General features: G+C 41.0%; 1 protein-coding gene across 1 annotated transcript in view; it reads left to right on the top strand.

Annotated features, from left to right (window-relative positions):
- Positions 1 to 1538: 1538 nt before the first annotated feature.
- The window catches only part of LRRIQ1 (leucine rich repeats and IQ motif containing 1), a 264793-nt gene continuing 250806 nt past the window's right edge, over positions 1539 to 15525 (top strand). The window contains exons 1-3 of the mRNA XM_081084809.1: positions 1539 to 1614; positions 5121 to 5259; positions 8093 to 8204. Of these exons, the coding sequence (XP_080940935.1) occupies positions 5122 to 5259; positions 8093 to 8204 (250 nt within the window). The 5' untranslated portion in view covers positions 1539 to 1614; position 5121. The remainder of the gene's footprint in view (positions 1615 to 5120; positions 5260 to 8092; positions 8205 to 15525) is intronic.

The following is a 15525-nucleotide window of genomic DNA, read 5'->3' as shown; positions in this document are numbered from 1 at the left end:
CAATTTAAGGCTATAATTTCTAGGAAGATTGCAATGAAATAGATTTCTGCTAAACAATGCATTATTAAATAATAGTTTCAAATTAAATGTATTTATAATCTATAACTATTTGAAATAATTGTTATATTTTTCTGTAATTAGTGATATTAATTAGTGATCACTAAGGTATGGCTAATTGATATAGTTTTCAGTCTTTTTCCAAAGTAAACAAAAATACCATGAGGAAATAAGAGATGTAGTTACACTCATCATGGATTAATTCATCTCCAGAAGAACTTTCAATATTTTTATTTTTGCCCTCAATTTGTTTGACAAGGTAAGGTTTATAAAGGAAAGCAATGTATACATCATCTTCAAGTTAGCTTATTACTAAATTAGCTATTTAAAATTAGTTTTAGAAATTAATTGATTACTAATGGAATATATATATATATATATATATATATATATATATATATATATTAGGAAAAGCCTAACTAATTTCATAATTACAAAAACAATAAGCTTAAAATTTTTACATGTGGATTTCAATATAATATTCTAGTCTGACCATTATAAGTGAAGAGTTTGAATTGTCTATAAACCAGCCACAAAACTAAACTAAAAAAGGGGGGAGGGCATTTTAGCATGGACTTTGATAATGAAAGTATTACATTTAATTAGACCTCAAACCAGGAATAGTTTAGTTTTGAAAATCATCATCTCTCTTGAATGAGGCATTAATGTATTTTTTAATATCAAAAGTCTACTGATTTCTCACTTTATATTATTTATTCTTAAGTTGATGTAATACAAGTTTACTAGTATTGTTAACAAGCAATAGAGTCTATTTCCTTTCAAAGGCTCAATTAAATGTTTGCTTTTAGCTTACTGTATGTGAGATATCTTTTGCAATTATGCATAGCCACTTCCTCTTGGAATTTAATTCTTTGTTTGCAAACTTAAAAACACAAATATCTGTTACTAACTAAAATTTCACATTTGTATTCTATATATTTGTTGCACACAAAAATCTTTCATTAATTTTTAAATAAAAATTAAATCACATGATTTATACATAAATTTAAAATATTAATATTAAAACAGTGAGTCAGGTCAATATTTTACAGTAAAACATAATTAGAAAATAAGTTTTCTAACTTCTCACTCCACTAACTCATTCATTTAGAGGATTTTTGATAGACATTGAGTGATAATTTACTTTTTTTTTTTTTTTTTTAAGAAACTGTTGTCATGGAAGGCAAACAATTTATTGGCTTCCTTTCATATTTCCTACCCCATAAATCACTATTCAGGATCAAGTTTTTGTGGAATGAACAAAGGCAATTTAACATTCACTAGATGCAAGTACTGGGTATAGATAGATCAGAAACAATTTAAAATTCTTCATTAACCACTTTCCAAAATTATTTAAATATTAACATCTACCTAAGTTGCTCATCCAGCTCCGGAGTTCCAGCGTTCATTGCAATTGCAGAAGGAGATAGTGTGTCCTACTGGGGCACCCGTAGGGAAAGCCGTCCATCTGCCTTGGGATTGGCTGTTGCCGTGGTTACAGTTTGTTTGGCTTCTCCGGGCGCTGTCTTCCAACTAGGTGGAGGGAGTTAGCTGCTGGTGGGTGAGCTAGGTCACTCAGGCCGGGGCCCCCCAAAGGCGGCCTCCCCCCGCAAGGCTGGCCCCCCGAAGGCCGGGGCCCCCCAGGGTCGGGGTCGTGGGTGGGAAGGAGGTCGCGCGGCGGGAGCGCAGACGAGCCAGAGCCTCCCGGCCAAGACCCGGCTTTAGGGCGCGAGCGGGCGGGGCCGCGGGCTGCTGGGTGACTGCGCGGGGCTCGGAAGCTCCAGGCTCCCGTCATTTTGGGGGATTTTGGTAGCTTTAGTCAAACTTGATCTACTCGGACTAACCGTCCCTAAATGACGGTGCCCTCCTTCCCTCCCTCTCGATTCGTTCTTTCTCGTATTTTATTTTTTTTCATTTTTAATTTTGGTTACTCTTTAAAAGTAGATTTCGCTCCCCTTTTATTATAGTTGAACTGTGGTTGAAAGGTGGAGTTACTTCAGATTCACCACTTTTAGCGGCTTTAGCCAATTCTAAGTGATTCATTATAAACTTGAAATGTTTGCTGTAGTCCTTGTACTTCGGAATCAATCTAGGGCTGCACTCACCTGCCCGGTAACCACCAGCTAAGGAAGCGACTGAGGGTTTGGAAGGCAGCCAGTCCGAGTTGAAATGTGCTGTAAAAATGCACATCAGATGTTGACTAATTAGTTTGCAAACAAGAATGCAACCTTTTTATGTTGATCTTAGCAACAGTTTTTAATTGATTACATATCGAAATAATATTTTGGATAAAATAAGTTAATAAGATATATTATTGAAGTTAATTTCACCTGTTTCTATTTTTTTAAAACATTGCTACTAACTAGAAAATTTAAGATTACAAATGTGCTCGAATATGTAATTGGACAGGGCTGATCTAAAGATCAGTGAATGAGCAGAGGGACATATAATGGAAGTGACTCTTACCTTTACCCTAGTCTCCTGCCTTTCTTTCTACATAAAGTTGTGTATACCTGTGTATTCTGCTTTAAAGCACATTTTTTTTTTTAAAGTTTCACCTGACCTTTAAATTGCACTTTAAGTTGGTTTGATTACAGAATCACATTTTGCGCCGGTGGTGGTGTTTTGTTTTCCTTTAGGTGAGAAAGGTTGTGCATAAAATTGAGTATTTTTAAACTAGTTTTTAAAATTATGAAAGCAGTGCATATTTATTATTTTAAAAATCATTCAGCATAAAGGTATGAAATTAAAATTACAAGTTCCTCAATGCCTTCCAGCAAGTTTCTGTCTAAAACTAAAGAGTGTGTGTGGTTACATAAAAGTGATATTACTCTGCATATCTTTCTGATACCTGCCCTTTCTTAATTATTTCCCTTTGGCTGTATTTCCTGAGGAGTACAGTAAGTGTGCTTATTTTTATTGAAGAACTTGTATATTATTCTATTCTATGGCTGCATTATAATTTATTTAACTGTTTTCCTAATGAGTACTTAGGATATCTTTACATTTTAGTGGTGTAATTGCAGATTCACATGCAGTCTTAAAAAGTAATACTGAACTATCCCTTATAACTTTGTCCAGTGTCTTCCAATGATAATATTTTGTAAACTATATTATAATATCATGACCAAGATATTTATATTGATACAATCTGCTTTACTTGTACTTATTTGTGTGTGTATGTCCTATATAATTTTTATTATCTGAATATATTCACTTATCTATTACCACAATCAAGATACTGAACAGTTCCAACACTATAAGGATATCTCATGTTGGCCTTTTATCATCATAACCATCTTCTTTCAACCCAATCAACTCCCAACTCTTATCAAACACTTATAAGTTCTCCATTTATAAAATTGTTGCATGTAAAAATGTTATAGTAATGTAATCCTAAAGTATCTCATGCTTTGGTTTCTCAGCATAATTCCATGTAGAATCAACAACAAAAAGTTGATTTTGAGATGGATGAGTAAAATAAGGAAAAAAAAGAGGAAGGGAGGGGAGAGAGAGAAGGGAAGTATGGAGGGAGGGAGGGAGGGAGGCAAACCCAAGAAGAGAGAGGTCAGAGGTTGAAAGGTCAGGGACTTGAGGAAAGAATGAAAGTTTGGAATAGTCTCTAAAATAAAATAATAGCTGACTAGTGTAGTCATTTTCAAAATTATTTTTACGAAGACCTACAATAAAACAAACAACAAAAAGTAGGTTACGTTGTAATTGAAGCACACATACATACTTTAGAAACATGTTTGTTTTTTAATAATTCTTATCTTTAGCATATATAGTATACTTATAGTTTCTTTTCTGGCCTATTCTAACATTTTCTATCCTATCATTAAAATTTGATAATCAAGAGCCACTAAATTATTTTTTTGATCTGCTAACGGATTATGATAAACAATTTGAAGATTATTAGACGAGATGTTCAGAAGGATTGCTGGGCAGATGAATAGCTTGACTGTCTCGTGGACCATTTGATAATGAAGAACTTAGGGTTTGAATTCAGGATGTCTGAATTATGATCCTGCCCCCATTCTTATTAATGTAATGGCTATCGACAGTTAAGTAACTTCTTCAAACCTGAGTGTTCTCATCTATACGATGACTCTAATGATCTTTAACCTTTTAAGTTACTCTGAAGATTATCCATTATACAAATGTCTTCTAGTGCCTGCCTTGTCACAGCTACTTAATACTTGGAAGCTAATGATAGTGATTATGATGATGACATACTGAAATGATGAAATGATGAAGATATACTGAAATATACTGATTAATGCATATCTATTATAAATATTAAACATTTAAATGGCCCATCCGGCATGGGTCAGCGGTTGGGCATTGACCTATGAACCAGGAGATCATGGTTTGATTCCAGGTCAGGGCACATGCTCGATCCCTAGTCAGGAGCATGCAGGAGGCAGCCAATTAATGGTTCCCTCTCATCATTGATTTTTCTATCTCTTTCTCCTTCTCCCTTCCTCTCTGAAATATATATATATATATACATATATATATATACATATATATGTATATATATATATATTTAAATGAAATAAATTTTGATTTTACATGCCATAATTATCCAATATTACATGTTATTGTTGCAAAACATGGCTTTCTCTGATAAAGTTAACAACTCTGAGTTAATGAGTAGAAACTAGCCTTATGTTTCCCCCATACATAGACTTAAGTTGTTCTCTTGTGAGTATTTTAATCTCTGAATATTCAAGCTGATGATATGTATTTTTCCATTAATCATTTCTATTAGGATGAGTTTTTCTGTCAAGTTTCTTGAATTCAGGAAGGCAAGCCAGCTCATTCCATGTAACTTTTCGCTTGGAGAATTAAAAGTCTAGTAATAGACCTGACCATTTGTAGTCAAACATTGTTCTTAAAATTATGGTACAGACATGATAAGGTGTGATAAACATTTGTTAAACTAAAATGTGTATATAGAACCATGTTGGATTATTATGAAATATTAAAGAACCCATAATTTTTATTAGCATATTAGCCTCTTTAATTTTCTTTAATTAGTTCTGTGATTTATTGTGAAGGATGATGGAAGATGATGATGATGCAAAGCTCAACGAAGAAATACAAGCTGAATTGGACAAAATCAGCATTTCTTCTTTGGAAAAAGATGGTGTAGATAGTGATTCAAACGCAGAAACCCAGAGTGATGAGAGTGATGCTGTAAGTATTAAGTTTTGGACTTTTGAGCCCTTTAATTGGAGTAAACTTTTCAGGAGATATTTTAATTTCTCAATGTGTTTTGTGTGTTTCTGTGTGCTTATCTCATGTTTAACCTTAGGATCTTCTTTAAACAGTGTAAATTGATAGATATTTAAATATAAAAGTTTGTTGAAGATAGAAATCACCTTATAAACCACATTCTATATGTGCATTTTTTGGTGTAAAATTGGGATTATACCATGTTATGTATATATATTTGTATCCTGCTTTTTAACATTAATCATGAACATTCTAATATGAATATATATGGATGGAAGCAAACTTTATGTGAAAACTTTAGATCTATAGAGGTAATTATTTTTTTAATCAAACGTTATCTTTTCACTTGTGCATTTCTTCCAATGTTTATATGCTTAAAAAATCTGTTTATGATTCTTTTTTTACATCAAAACTTTTAATCCAATGGAAATTTGTTATAAAATGAAGATCTGATTTGAAATTTTCTTGAACATACTTAGCTAATGTTCCTAGTGTCACTTGTTGAATAATTCAACTTTTCTCAATTGATTTAATATCTTTTTATATATTTCGTGTTTTACATATGATCTATCCAAGATTACCTAATATTTCTCATTACTCTGTTAATTTTTGCTGTATTATAGTTTATATTTTTTAATTTCAAAAGAGTCCAATTTTGTTTTGTTATTTCAAAATCTTCTCAACTAAGTTTTTTTAAAAACCCCCACAAAACTCACTTGCCAAGTTTCAAAAAATAACTATATTCTAAGTTTTCATTAGGATTTCAATAACCTACATATAATATTTGAGAAAATTTAATATTTTTATATTACTATGTCTTTTTAGCCATAGCAGATTTAAATGAAACAAAATATCCTGATTATTCATGAGATTATGAAATTCAACAGAATCATAGTTATAATTCATAAAACCTGAAAATGAAAAGCAAATTTTCACTATATATATTTGTTTGAAATATGCCTTTTTTTGCAGTGTTTTTTTTTTTTATTATTAAAACACTAGAGGCCCGGTGCACAAAAATTTGTGCACTCGGGGGGGTCCCTCAGCCCGGCCTGTGCCCTCTTGCAGTCTGGGACCCCTCGGAGGATGTCCACCTGCTGGCTTAGGCCCGCTCCCCGGGGGATTGGGCCTAAGCTGGCAGTCAGACATCCCTCTGGCAGCACAGGAGCCCCCAGGGCATGTCTACTTGCCACTGGGGAGTAGGCCTAAGCTGCAGTCAGACATCCTTGGAGGTGAGAGAGGCTCCTGCCACCACTGCTGTGCTGACAGCCATCAGCCTGGCTTGTGGCTGAGCAGAGCTCCCCCTGTGGGAACACACTGACCACCAGGGGGCAGCTCCTGCATTGAGTGTCTGCCCTCTGGTGGTCAGTGTGTGTCATAGTGACCAGTCCTTCCCAGTCATTCTGCTGTTAGGGTCAATTTGCATATTACCATTTTATTATATAGGATAGAGGCCTGGTGCACGGGTGGGGGCCAGTTGGTTTGCCCTGAAGGGTGTCCTGGATCAGGGTGGGGGGTCCCACTGGGGTGCCTGACCAGCCTGGGTGAGGGGCTGATGGCCATTTTCAGGCTGGCCACGCCCCCCGGCGACCCAAGCTCCCAGCCTCTCCTTTTTTGTTTTTCAGTGCCTCCTTGAGCGGAGGCTAGGGTGGCTAGAAGCAGGTATCTGGGATTTATTTATCTTCTATAAATGAAACTTTGTAGCCTTGAGCGGGGCCCAGGGCTGGCCAGGGCAGGCAGGAAGCTTGGCTTCCTCCATCGCCAGGGGCAACCCAAGCCTCCTGCTCGCTCCAGTTCTATGGCCACTGCCATATTAGTTGGGTTAATTTGCATACTTGCTCCTGATTGGCTGGTGGGCGTGGCTTGTGGGTGTAGTGGAGTGTTGGAGTGACAGAGTGATGGTTAATTTGCATCTTTTTCTTTTATTAGTGTAGGTTTTAATGTTGATATTATTGCAGGTGTTCACCTTCCCCCTTTCACCCTCCCCCGTTTCCTGCTCCCTTGGGCTTCACCACAGTATTGTCAGTGTCCACAGGGTATGCATATGTGTTCTCTAGCTAATCCCTTCACCTTCTTTATCCAGTCACCCTCAACCCCTCACCTTGGACACCATCCAGTCTGTCCCACGTAGCCAAGCTTCTGGTTCCAATTTGTACATCAGTTTATTTTATTCATTAGATTCCACATATTAATAAGATAATATGGTATTTGTCTTTCTCTGACTGGATTATATTGCTTAACATAATGCTCTCCAGGTCCATTCATTCTGTCACAATGGGTAGAAGTTTCTCCTTTTTTAGAGCAATGTAGTATTCCACTGTGTAAGTGTACCACAGATTTTTATCCACTCATCTACTGATGGGCACTTGGGCTGTTTCCAAATCTTGGCTATTGTAAATAACGCTGCTATAAACAGGGATGCATATATTCTTTCTGATTGGTGTTTGGGGATTCTTAGGCTTTATTCCCAGAAGTGGGATTACTGGGTAAAAAATCAGTACCATTTTTAATTTTTTGAGCAAACTCCATACTGTTCTCTACAGTGGCTGCATCAGTCTGCATTTCCACCAGCAGTGCATGAGGGTTCCCTTTTCTCCACATCCTCACCAGAGTTTGTTTTTTATTGATTTATTGATAGTAGCCATTCTGACAGGTGTGAGGTGAACTATGCTCTTTATAGCCTTTTACCTCATCTATGCATTTTCTCACATTTTATGTGGAATGAAGGAGGAGATATTTGATACATAGTTTTAATGGACAATTTAATACTTTCTTTCATTATTGAAATTTTCAGGACTTAGTTGAATTACCAGAGTCAGTTCTTCAGTGTATTAACATCATAAAGAATAAGAGTAAAACTGCTGAGGAGCTCATTCTTCAGGACTTAGAAGATACTGATGTTTTAAGTAAGTACAGTTTTTATCTGCTTGATAGATAAGTTTTTTATAAGAATAATCCAATATAATCCAGTTAGAGAAAGACAAAATGTAGAAAATTAAACTGCTTAAAGTACTTATCTCTTATTTTATGCATATATTTAGTCTCTAATATAATATTTAGAGTATATTGGACTGTTCAATTTAGATCATTTGTTTTTCTTACTAATCTTCTTTATATCTCCAATAAATACTAATCACCAATATTTGTTTAACCAGCCTTAATTAAAACCAGACATTCTATTACTCTACATTAAAGAAAACTAATCATGGGACTGTTTTAAAAGTATCAGTTTATATATCTTTTTGGAGAAAAGTATAATTTATATAAAAAGCCTAACAATGTTTATTTTCTTCAATTGAGCAAATTAACTTCTGGGAATTTTTCTAAGAACCCTATATAATAAAGAGGTAATATGCAAATTAACCCTCACACCCTCACAAGATGGCTGCCTACGACCAGGCCAGCAGGGGCGTTAGTGAGGGATGACCAAATGACTGAACAAGCAGGCTGTGTGGGGTGACCAGGCCTGCAGGGGGGTTAGTGAGGGACGACCAAACCACTGAATAATAGGCTGTGTGGGGTGACCAGGCTGGCAGGGGAGCCTGAAGGGTGACGAGGCCATCAGGGGGGCCAGTTAGGGGCAACCAGGCCGGCGGGGGGGGGAGCAGTAAAAGGCGACCAGGCCTGTGGGGGGGCAGTTAAGGTCAACCAGGTTAGCAGGGGGGTGCAGTTGGGGGTGACCAGGTTGGCAGGGGGGGCAGTTGGGGGTGAATAGGCTGGTATGGGGGCAGTGAGGGGCAGCTAGGCTGGCAAGGCGGGCAGTTGGGGGAGACCAGGTCAGTAGGGGTGGCAGTTAGGGGTGACCAGGCCAGCAAAGGGGGGCAGTTGGGGTGACTAGGCCGGCATGGAGGCAATAAGGGGTGACCAGGCCAGTGGCCGGGGCAGTTAGGAGTGAGCAGGCCAGCAGGGAGGGGGCAGTTAGGGGCGATTAGGCCAGCACTCAGAGGCAGTGAGGGGTTATTAGGCCGGCAGGGGGTGAAGTTAGGGGCGACCAGGCTGGGAGGCAGGTGAGCGATTAGGAGCCAGCGGTCCAGGATTGTGAGAGGTATGTCCAGCTGTTGGGATTGGGCCTAAACTGGCAGTGGACATCCTCCGAGGGGTTCCAGATTGGAGAGGGTGCAGGCTGGGCTGAGGGGGCGCCCCATGCACATATTTCGTGCACCGGGTCTCTAGTAATTTAATAAAATATTTAATTAGAATTAATCATGGCTTCGTTTATAATGAAAAATTGCAACCATCTAAATGTTCAACAGGAGGTTGGTGTGTTCAACAATACACCCATTAAAAAAGGTATAAAATATTAGAAAAATATTTAATGAACTAAATATTTATGGTATATTATTTAAATTGTGATAAAATTTAATGTAATTTATGCAAATAATAGTATAAATCATAATGTGGATATTCACAGATACTCATCAACAAATATTACTGTGTGATAATATCTGTTCTAGCCACTGAGAATACAGCAGAGAACAGAATAGGCAAAACTTCTACTCTACTGTTCTAATGTTCCAGTGTGGACAAACAAATAAATAAATATGTAATGTTCCAGTAGAGATAAATGCTATGAAAGAAAAACAGCTCTAACCGGTGTGGCTCAGTGAATAGAGCATCAACCTGCGGACTGAAAGGTCCCAGTTCGATTCCAATCAAGGGCATGTACCTTGGTTGTGGGCACATCCCCAGTGGGAGGTGTGTGGGAGGCGTGTGGGAGGCAGCTGATCAATGTTTCTCTCTCATTGATGTTTCTAACTCTCTGTCCCTCTCCCTTCCTCTCTGTAGAAAATCAATAAAATATATTTTAAAAAAAAGAAAAACAAATTCAAAATAAAGGGATAGAGTTTTGAGGTTGCTATTTTAGATAGTGTCGTCAGGGAAGGCCCCTCTAGGGAGGTGCTATTTAAGTAATGACTAAGAAGGTAAGCCGCGTGAATGTGTTAATGAATGAGAAGATGAACCATAAGGATATCTAGAGAACCGGTGTTCCAGAAAGAAGGAATTGTAAGACACCTTGAGTGAGCTTAATGTATTTGAAGAACAGTAAGCCTTTGTGATTATATCTAAGAATACTAGGGTCAGATCATATAGGGCTCTTATAAATCATGGTGGACTATTACAATAGTTAGAGATGAGAGTAATCCTATCTAATAATAGACAAACAAGGTAATTGACCGTACCTTCGCTACACCTCCCATTGGCTGATCAGAGCAATATGCAAATTAACCACCAACAAAGATGGTGTCTAATTTGCATACTGCAGGCAGGGCAGGACAGCATGAACCGCCATCCAGGCCCCTGTGTGCGACCTGGGGGCAGGGGCTCAGGCAAAGTGATTGCTGATGGCTTCGCCTGAGCCCCCGCCTGCCCGCCAGAGAAACGGGGCCCACTCCCGTATGCGACCCGGGGGCAGGCGGGGGCTCCGGTGAGGCGATTGGTATCACTTGCCTTCACCTGATCCCCTGCCCACCTCCCTGATCGACCACTACGATTCTAAGCCAGCGAGGGCTGCCTTCAGGCTGCAGCTCCTGGTCCCTCACCCCCACCCCAGGCCCGAGAGCACAGTGCTGGGCAGGGGCACCCAGGGGTTCGGGAATGCAGTGCGAGGGGCCGGCACAATGTGGGGGGCTGTGTTTACACCACCAAGTTCCCCACTTCTGCCCTGGCCCATGCATCCCTCCTCCTTCCCCTCAGAGGCCCAGCTCCTGCCTACATGATTGCTGGGCAGGCCCAACTGCACCGGGGCATGAGCCATGGCGATCAGGATGGCTACTTCCTGGGATGAGACGGCCAGACCACGGTGATTCATTGGGCAATGAGGCCCATGGGGCATGCATAGCTCTTGGGCGGCAGGGGTGGCTGGCCAAGCCGAGTCTGGCTTCAGTGGGGCCAGTGGGAGCCCGAGGCCACCCAACCCCCACAGGTCTCGGGTGGATGGTGGCTCTGTGGAGAGCAGTGTCTCCATGCATGGTGCCCAGGGGTGGCTGTGAGCTGCTGCAACCCCGTCCCATGCTTCAGGGAGGGGGGGAAGGCTTGCAGCCACCAGCACCCTAGGCTGCACCTCCTGTGCCTCAGCCTGCCAGGTTGGCAGGGTCCAGAGCAGGTGAGCTGCTCCCTTCCCCCAGTGGTAGAACAGGGAGGAGAGCACTGGGTGCAGGGAGGGGACCTCAGCTGGGATCCTCCTGGTGTGGGGAAGGGGATCAGCCTGGGCCCAGTGGGGAGCTTAGGAAGTCTGGCTAAGCAGGCTCTGGTTCATACCAACTCTTACTCTGCCATCTTCCTCCAGCTCTTCAAGCTAGCCCCCCTGCCCCACCTGTCCGGGGAAACGGGCTCTGGGTGACCTCCCTGAGCTCAGACTGTGGACCCAGAGAACTCAAGGAAGAGTGCCTGGCCAGATCCAGGCAGGGGCCGGTGCAGAACTACCAGGGCAGAGTTGCTTCGGTGTCTCGGTGAAGTTTGCAACTGACCCAAGGAGGAAACCCGAGAGGGGAAAGGCCGGGAGGCATGAATTGCCAGCACTTTAGCCACTTGAAAACAGCTCCACTTGGAATGTGAGGCAGTTGTATGTTCAGCTGAGAAGTGAGGGGGCTGAACTCCACCATCGCTGGGCTCCTGTCAGTCCGAGGCCCAAGCGTCCACCACAACAAGGGGAGAACAGAGCGAGGGGCCCGGAGGAAGGGAGGACAATTGAAGAAAACCGTGTCTAGACTTTCCCCAGCCCTCTCCTTCTCTCTGGTGCCTACAAGAGCCCCAGGCCCGGCCACAGTTCTGTGTCCACCTTTTAGTCCCCTATTCTCCAACCAGAGGAAAGAAATAAGGAAGGAGTCTGTGCTGCCTTCAGAAAGTATCTATATACCTGATCGTCCAGTTGCCTTCCACAGAGGGAGGCCAGACTGCGGCTTAGGCCTGTTCCCCACAGGAACACCAGTAGGACATCCTGTGAGGGCTCCCAGACTGTTAGAGGGGGCAGGCTTGGCTGAGGGATGCCCCCCGAGTGCACAAATTTTTGTGCACTAGGCCTCTAGTCCTATATAATAAAAGGCTAATATGCAAATCAACCAAATAGTGGAATGACTGGTTGCTATGATGTGCACTGACCACCAGGGAGCAGACGCTCAACACAGGAGCTGCTCCCTGGTGATCAGTGTGCTCCCACAGTGGCAGAACTGCTTAGCCAGAAGCCAGGCTCTTGGCTGGTGAGCGTAGCAGTGGTGGCGGGAGCCTCTCCCACCTCTGAGGCAGGCAGATGGTAAGGAGCGAGGGGTCCTGGACTGTGAGGGGTCCTGGACTTTGAGAGCCCTGGACTGCAAGAGGGATGTCTGACTGCCGGCTTAGGCCCGATCCCTAGGCGGACATCCCCTGAGGGGTCCTGGACTGCGAGAATGCGGGACCCCCTCTCCCCACTCCAACCAGTGCACAAATGTTGTGTGCCGGACCTCTAGTTTGAGTATAAATGATGAAAACAGTCATATTCTAGAAACCATTTTTATGGTAGAAGAACCAAAAGGATATATTGATGGATTGGTGTGAAAGAGAAAAGAAAAGATGGCTCCAAGATTTTTGTCCTGAGCATCTGTATGAATGGATATGTAAAGACTTGCTATATATAGATTCTTCAAATTTTGGCAGTGATTATTTATAGTTGAGTTAGGAATTTTAATGGCATGATCATTTATTTTTACTAAGGTTTACACAATGAAAATAAAAGTATATTGCCAATTATATACCTTAATTATGAAAAAAACCAAAGGTAACAATTATAGAAAATTAATTATATGAAAGCTTATATAATTACAATTATGGCAGTGGTTTAGAAAATTATGAGAAGATCTCCTATACAGCTCTAGTCAAATAGGTTTTATAGTTTCAATGGATAGAATAATTTTCCAAGAAAATTAAAATTATCAAAATTTATTGATAAAAAATAGAAATATTATTAAATCAATAATCTGGCAAGATGGTGGAAATGGATTTCTTTTCAAATGTCTTTAGAAACTAGAAATAATTTTGCAGTAGAATTATTACAAACCATCCAGGAGCAAAAATCTGTAGGCTATATACTAATTTAGTTATAAAAAGGTACATATTTAAAAAATACAATTATATAGTCATAACACATACAATAGAAGCCAGAGTCTAAATCAATTTAGAAGATAGATGTGTTGATTAGGACTCCCAGTTGTAGACATCAAAAGCCATTGAGGGTATTTGTTTGTGTGTTTGTTTTTATGGGTAGAGTAAATGTTCTGGTTATTTATTACTGCAAAACAAACTTGGTGATTTAAAATAACAATTTGTTATTATCTTTTATGATTCTGTCGGTTGACTGGGGTTAGCCGAGCAGTTCTTGCTTGAGTATCTTATGCATTTGGAGTCACATGTTCTAAGGCTGCAGTCACCTGAATTCTTTACTGGATTGTAATTCCAAGATGGCTCAACTCAAATGTGGCAGTTGGTGCTAATTATTGGCTGGGCGTTCAGTCGGTGCTATCAACAGGAGGCACCTGCATGTGGTTTGTCCCTATGGCCTGCATGGCACCTGCATGGTGAGAAGTACCATATCACGAACAAAATACCAAGAGACAAAGGTGGGATCTTGTAAGGTTTCTTATGACCTACTAGAGTGCTGGTGCATGAAAATTCATGCACTGGAGGGGTCGTCCCTCAGCCCAACCTGCCCCCTCTCACAGTCCAGGATCCCTCAGGGATGGAGGCGACCCTGCAATTGGGGGAAGGCAACACCCCCATCACACTTCTGCTGCTGCCACTGCCCGCAGCGCAAGCCTCGGCCGGCCTGGTTTACCTGAGCCTTGGGCTGGCCCTGCGCGGCTGGGCAGCTGCCATCCGAGGCTTGCCTGTGCCTCGGGCCAGCCCTGGGCAGTGGCCACTGCCATCTGCAGCTTGCCTGAGCCTCAGTCAGTGGGGGGTGCAGGAGGACCCGAGGCCCCCGGCAGGGCTGAGGGGACTCTGGTGGCAGGCATACTGAGTGGCCAGCCCCCGATGAGGAATGCAGGATGCGCTCAAGGACATGAGTTATAACTTCCAATTTGTTGGACACCAGAGTCTGGCTTCAGCTTCAGGGGAGGGAGGAAGAGAGGGATGGGCAGCTCGTTGAATGAGTGCAGTTGGTGGGGAGTGCAGGAGGACCTGAGGCCTCTGACGGGACTAAGGGGACTCTGGCAGCAGGCACACAGAGTAGCCGGCCCCACCCCCACTGTGGGCGCTGCCATCTTTCTGATGGGGTGACAGTCAATTTGCATATTACCTCTTTATTATATAGGATTCTCAGATCATGCAAAATCATTCCTACCAGATCCTGATGGTTAGGCAGGGTTAGTCTAGGTTCTGTGCAGGAGGATCTATGCAGGGTGTGCATACCAGGAAATGTGGGAGAAGAATCTTTGGAGATCTGCTACAACAATAAATAACAGGTTGTTGACAGAACTTAAGAAACAGACTGTAGACTGAATATCCAATGTGTACAAAACACACACACACAAATTGTAGAACCTGTCTGCTGCAGGAGCTTGCTGTCTGATATAATTAAGAAAGTCAGAGACATTTATTATCTACTATGCACTCCTGTCTCCAAACCAAAGCTCCCTCTAACTATCATGGTTTGGGCCAAAAAAATGTTAAAATATAGCTCCCTGCCTCTCTTCACACATAATATTTTTATAAAAATAAAGAATTACACAGATATATATCAGTTGATAGAACCTAAGTCACCCTTCAAAACCTAGCTTAAAGGGGATCTGGAGAATGTTATTTTTGCTCTACAGCCCCTCACACAGGAAAGCACGCCAGAAAGATTGTGCATAGTTGTTGAAGAGGAAAATCTGTATCTGACAAAATAGTTGTGAATGGAAAGTTAACCAGCAGAATTGTCCTCTTAAAAAATAGTTTACTGTCAGGAAACATTACCATGATCTAACACATTAAATGAATAAGGAAAAGAAACATAACTACATCTACACAGATAATACGAAGACTTGATAAAATAAAACAAAAACTCATAAACTCAAGAAAGAAAGTTTACCTCATTCACATGTTAGTAATTATAATCTTTCAAACTAATACTTTTGTTAAAGTCAGTTTCAATATCTTGTGTAAAATTATATTGCCAATTGTAGTAAGTAGAATTAAACTTTTGGTGATTTCTAATCAAGACGTCATTACAATATCAAACAAAATATTATTATGTGTATGTGGAGAATAAACTTTAAT

Source organism: Myotis nattereri, assembly GCF_964212035.1.
Source record: "Myotis nattereri genome assembly, chromosome: 2".
Taxonomy (NCBI): Eukaryota; Metazoa; Chordata; class Mammalia; order Chiroptera; family Vespertilionidae; genus Myotis; species Myotis nattereri.
Note: the sequence above shows the minus strand (reverse complement) of the source record. Positions and strands in the feature narration are given on the sequence as shown.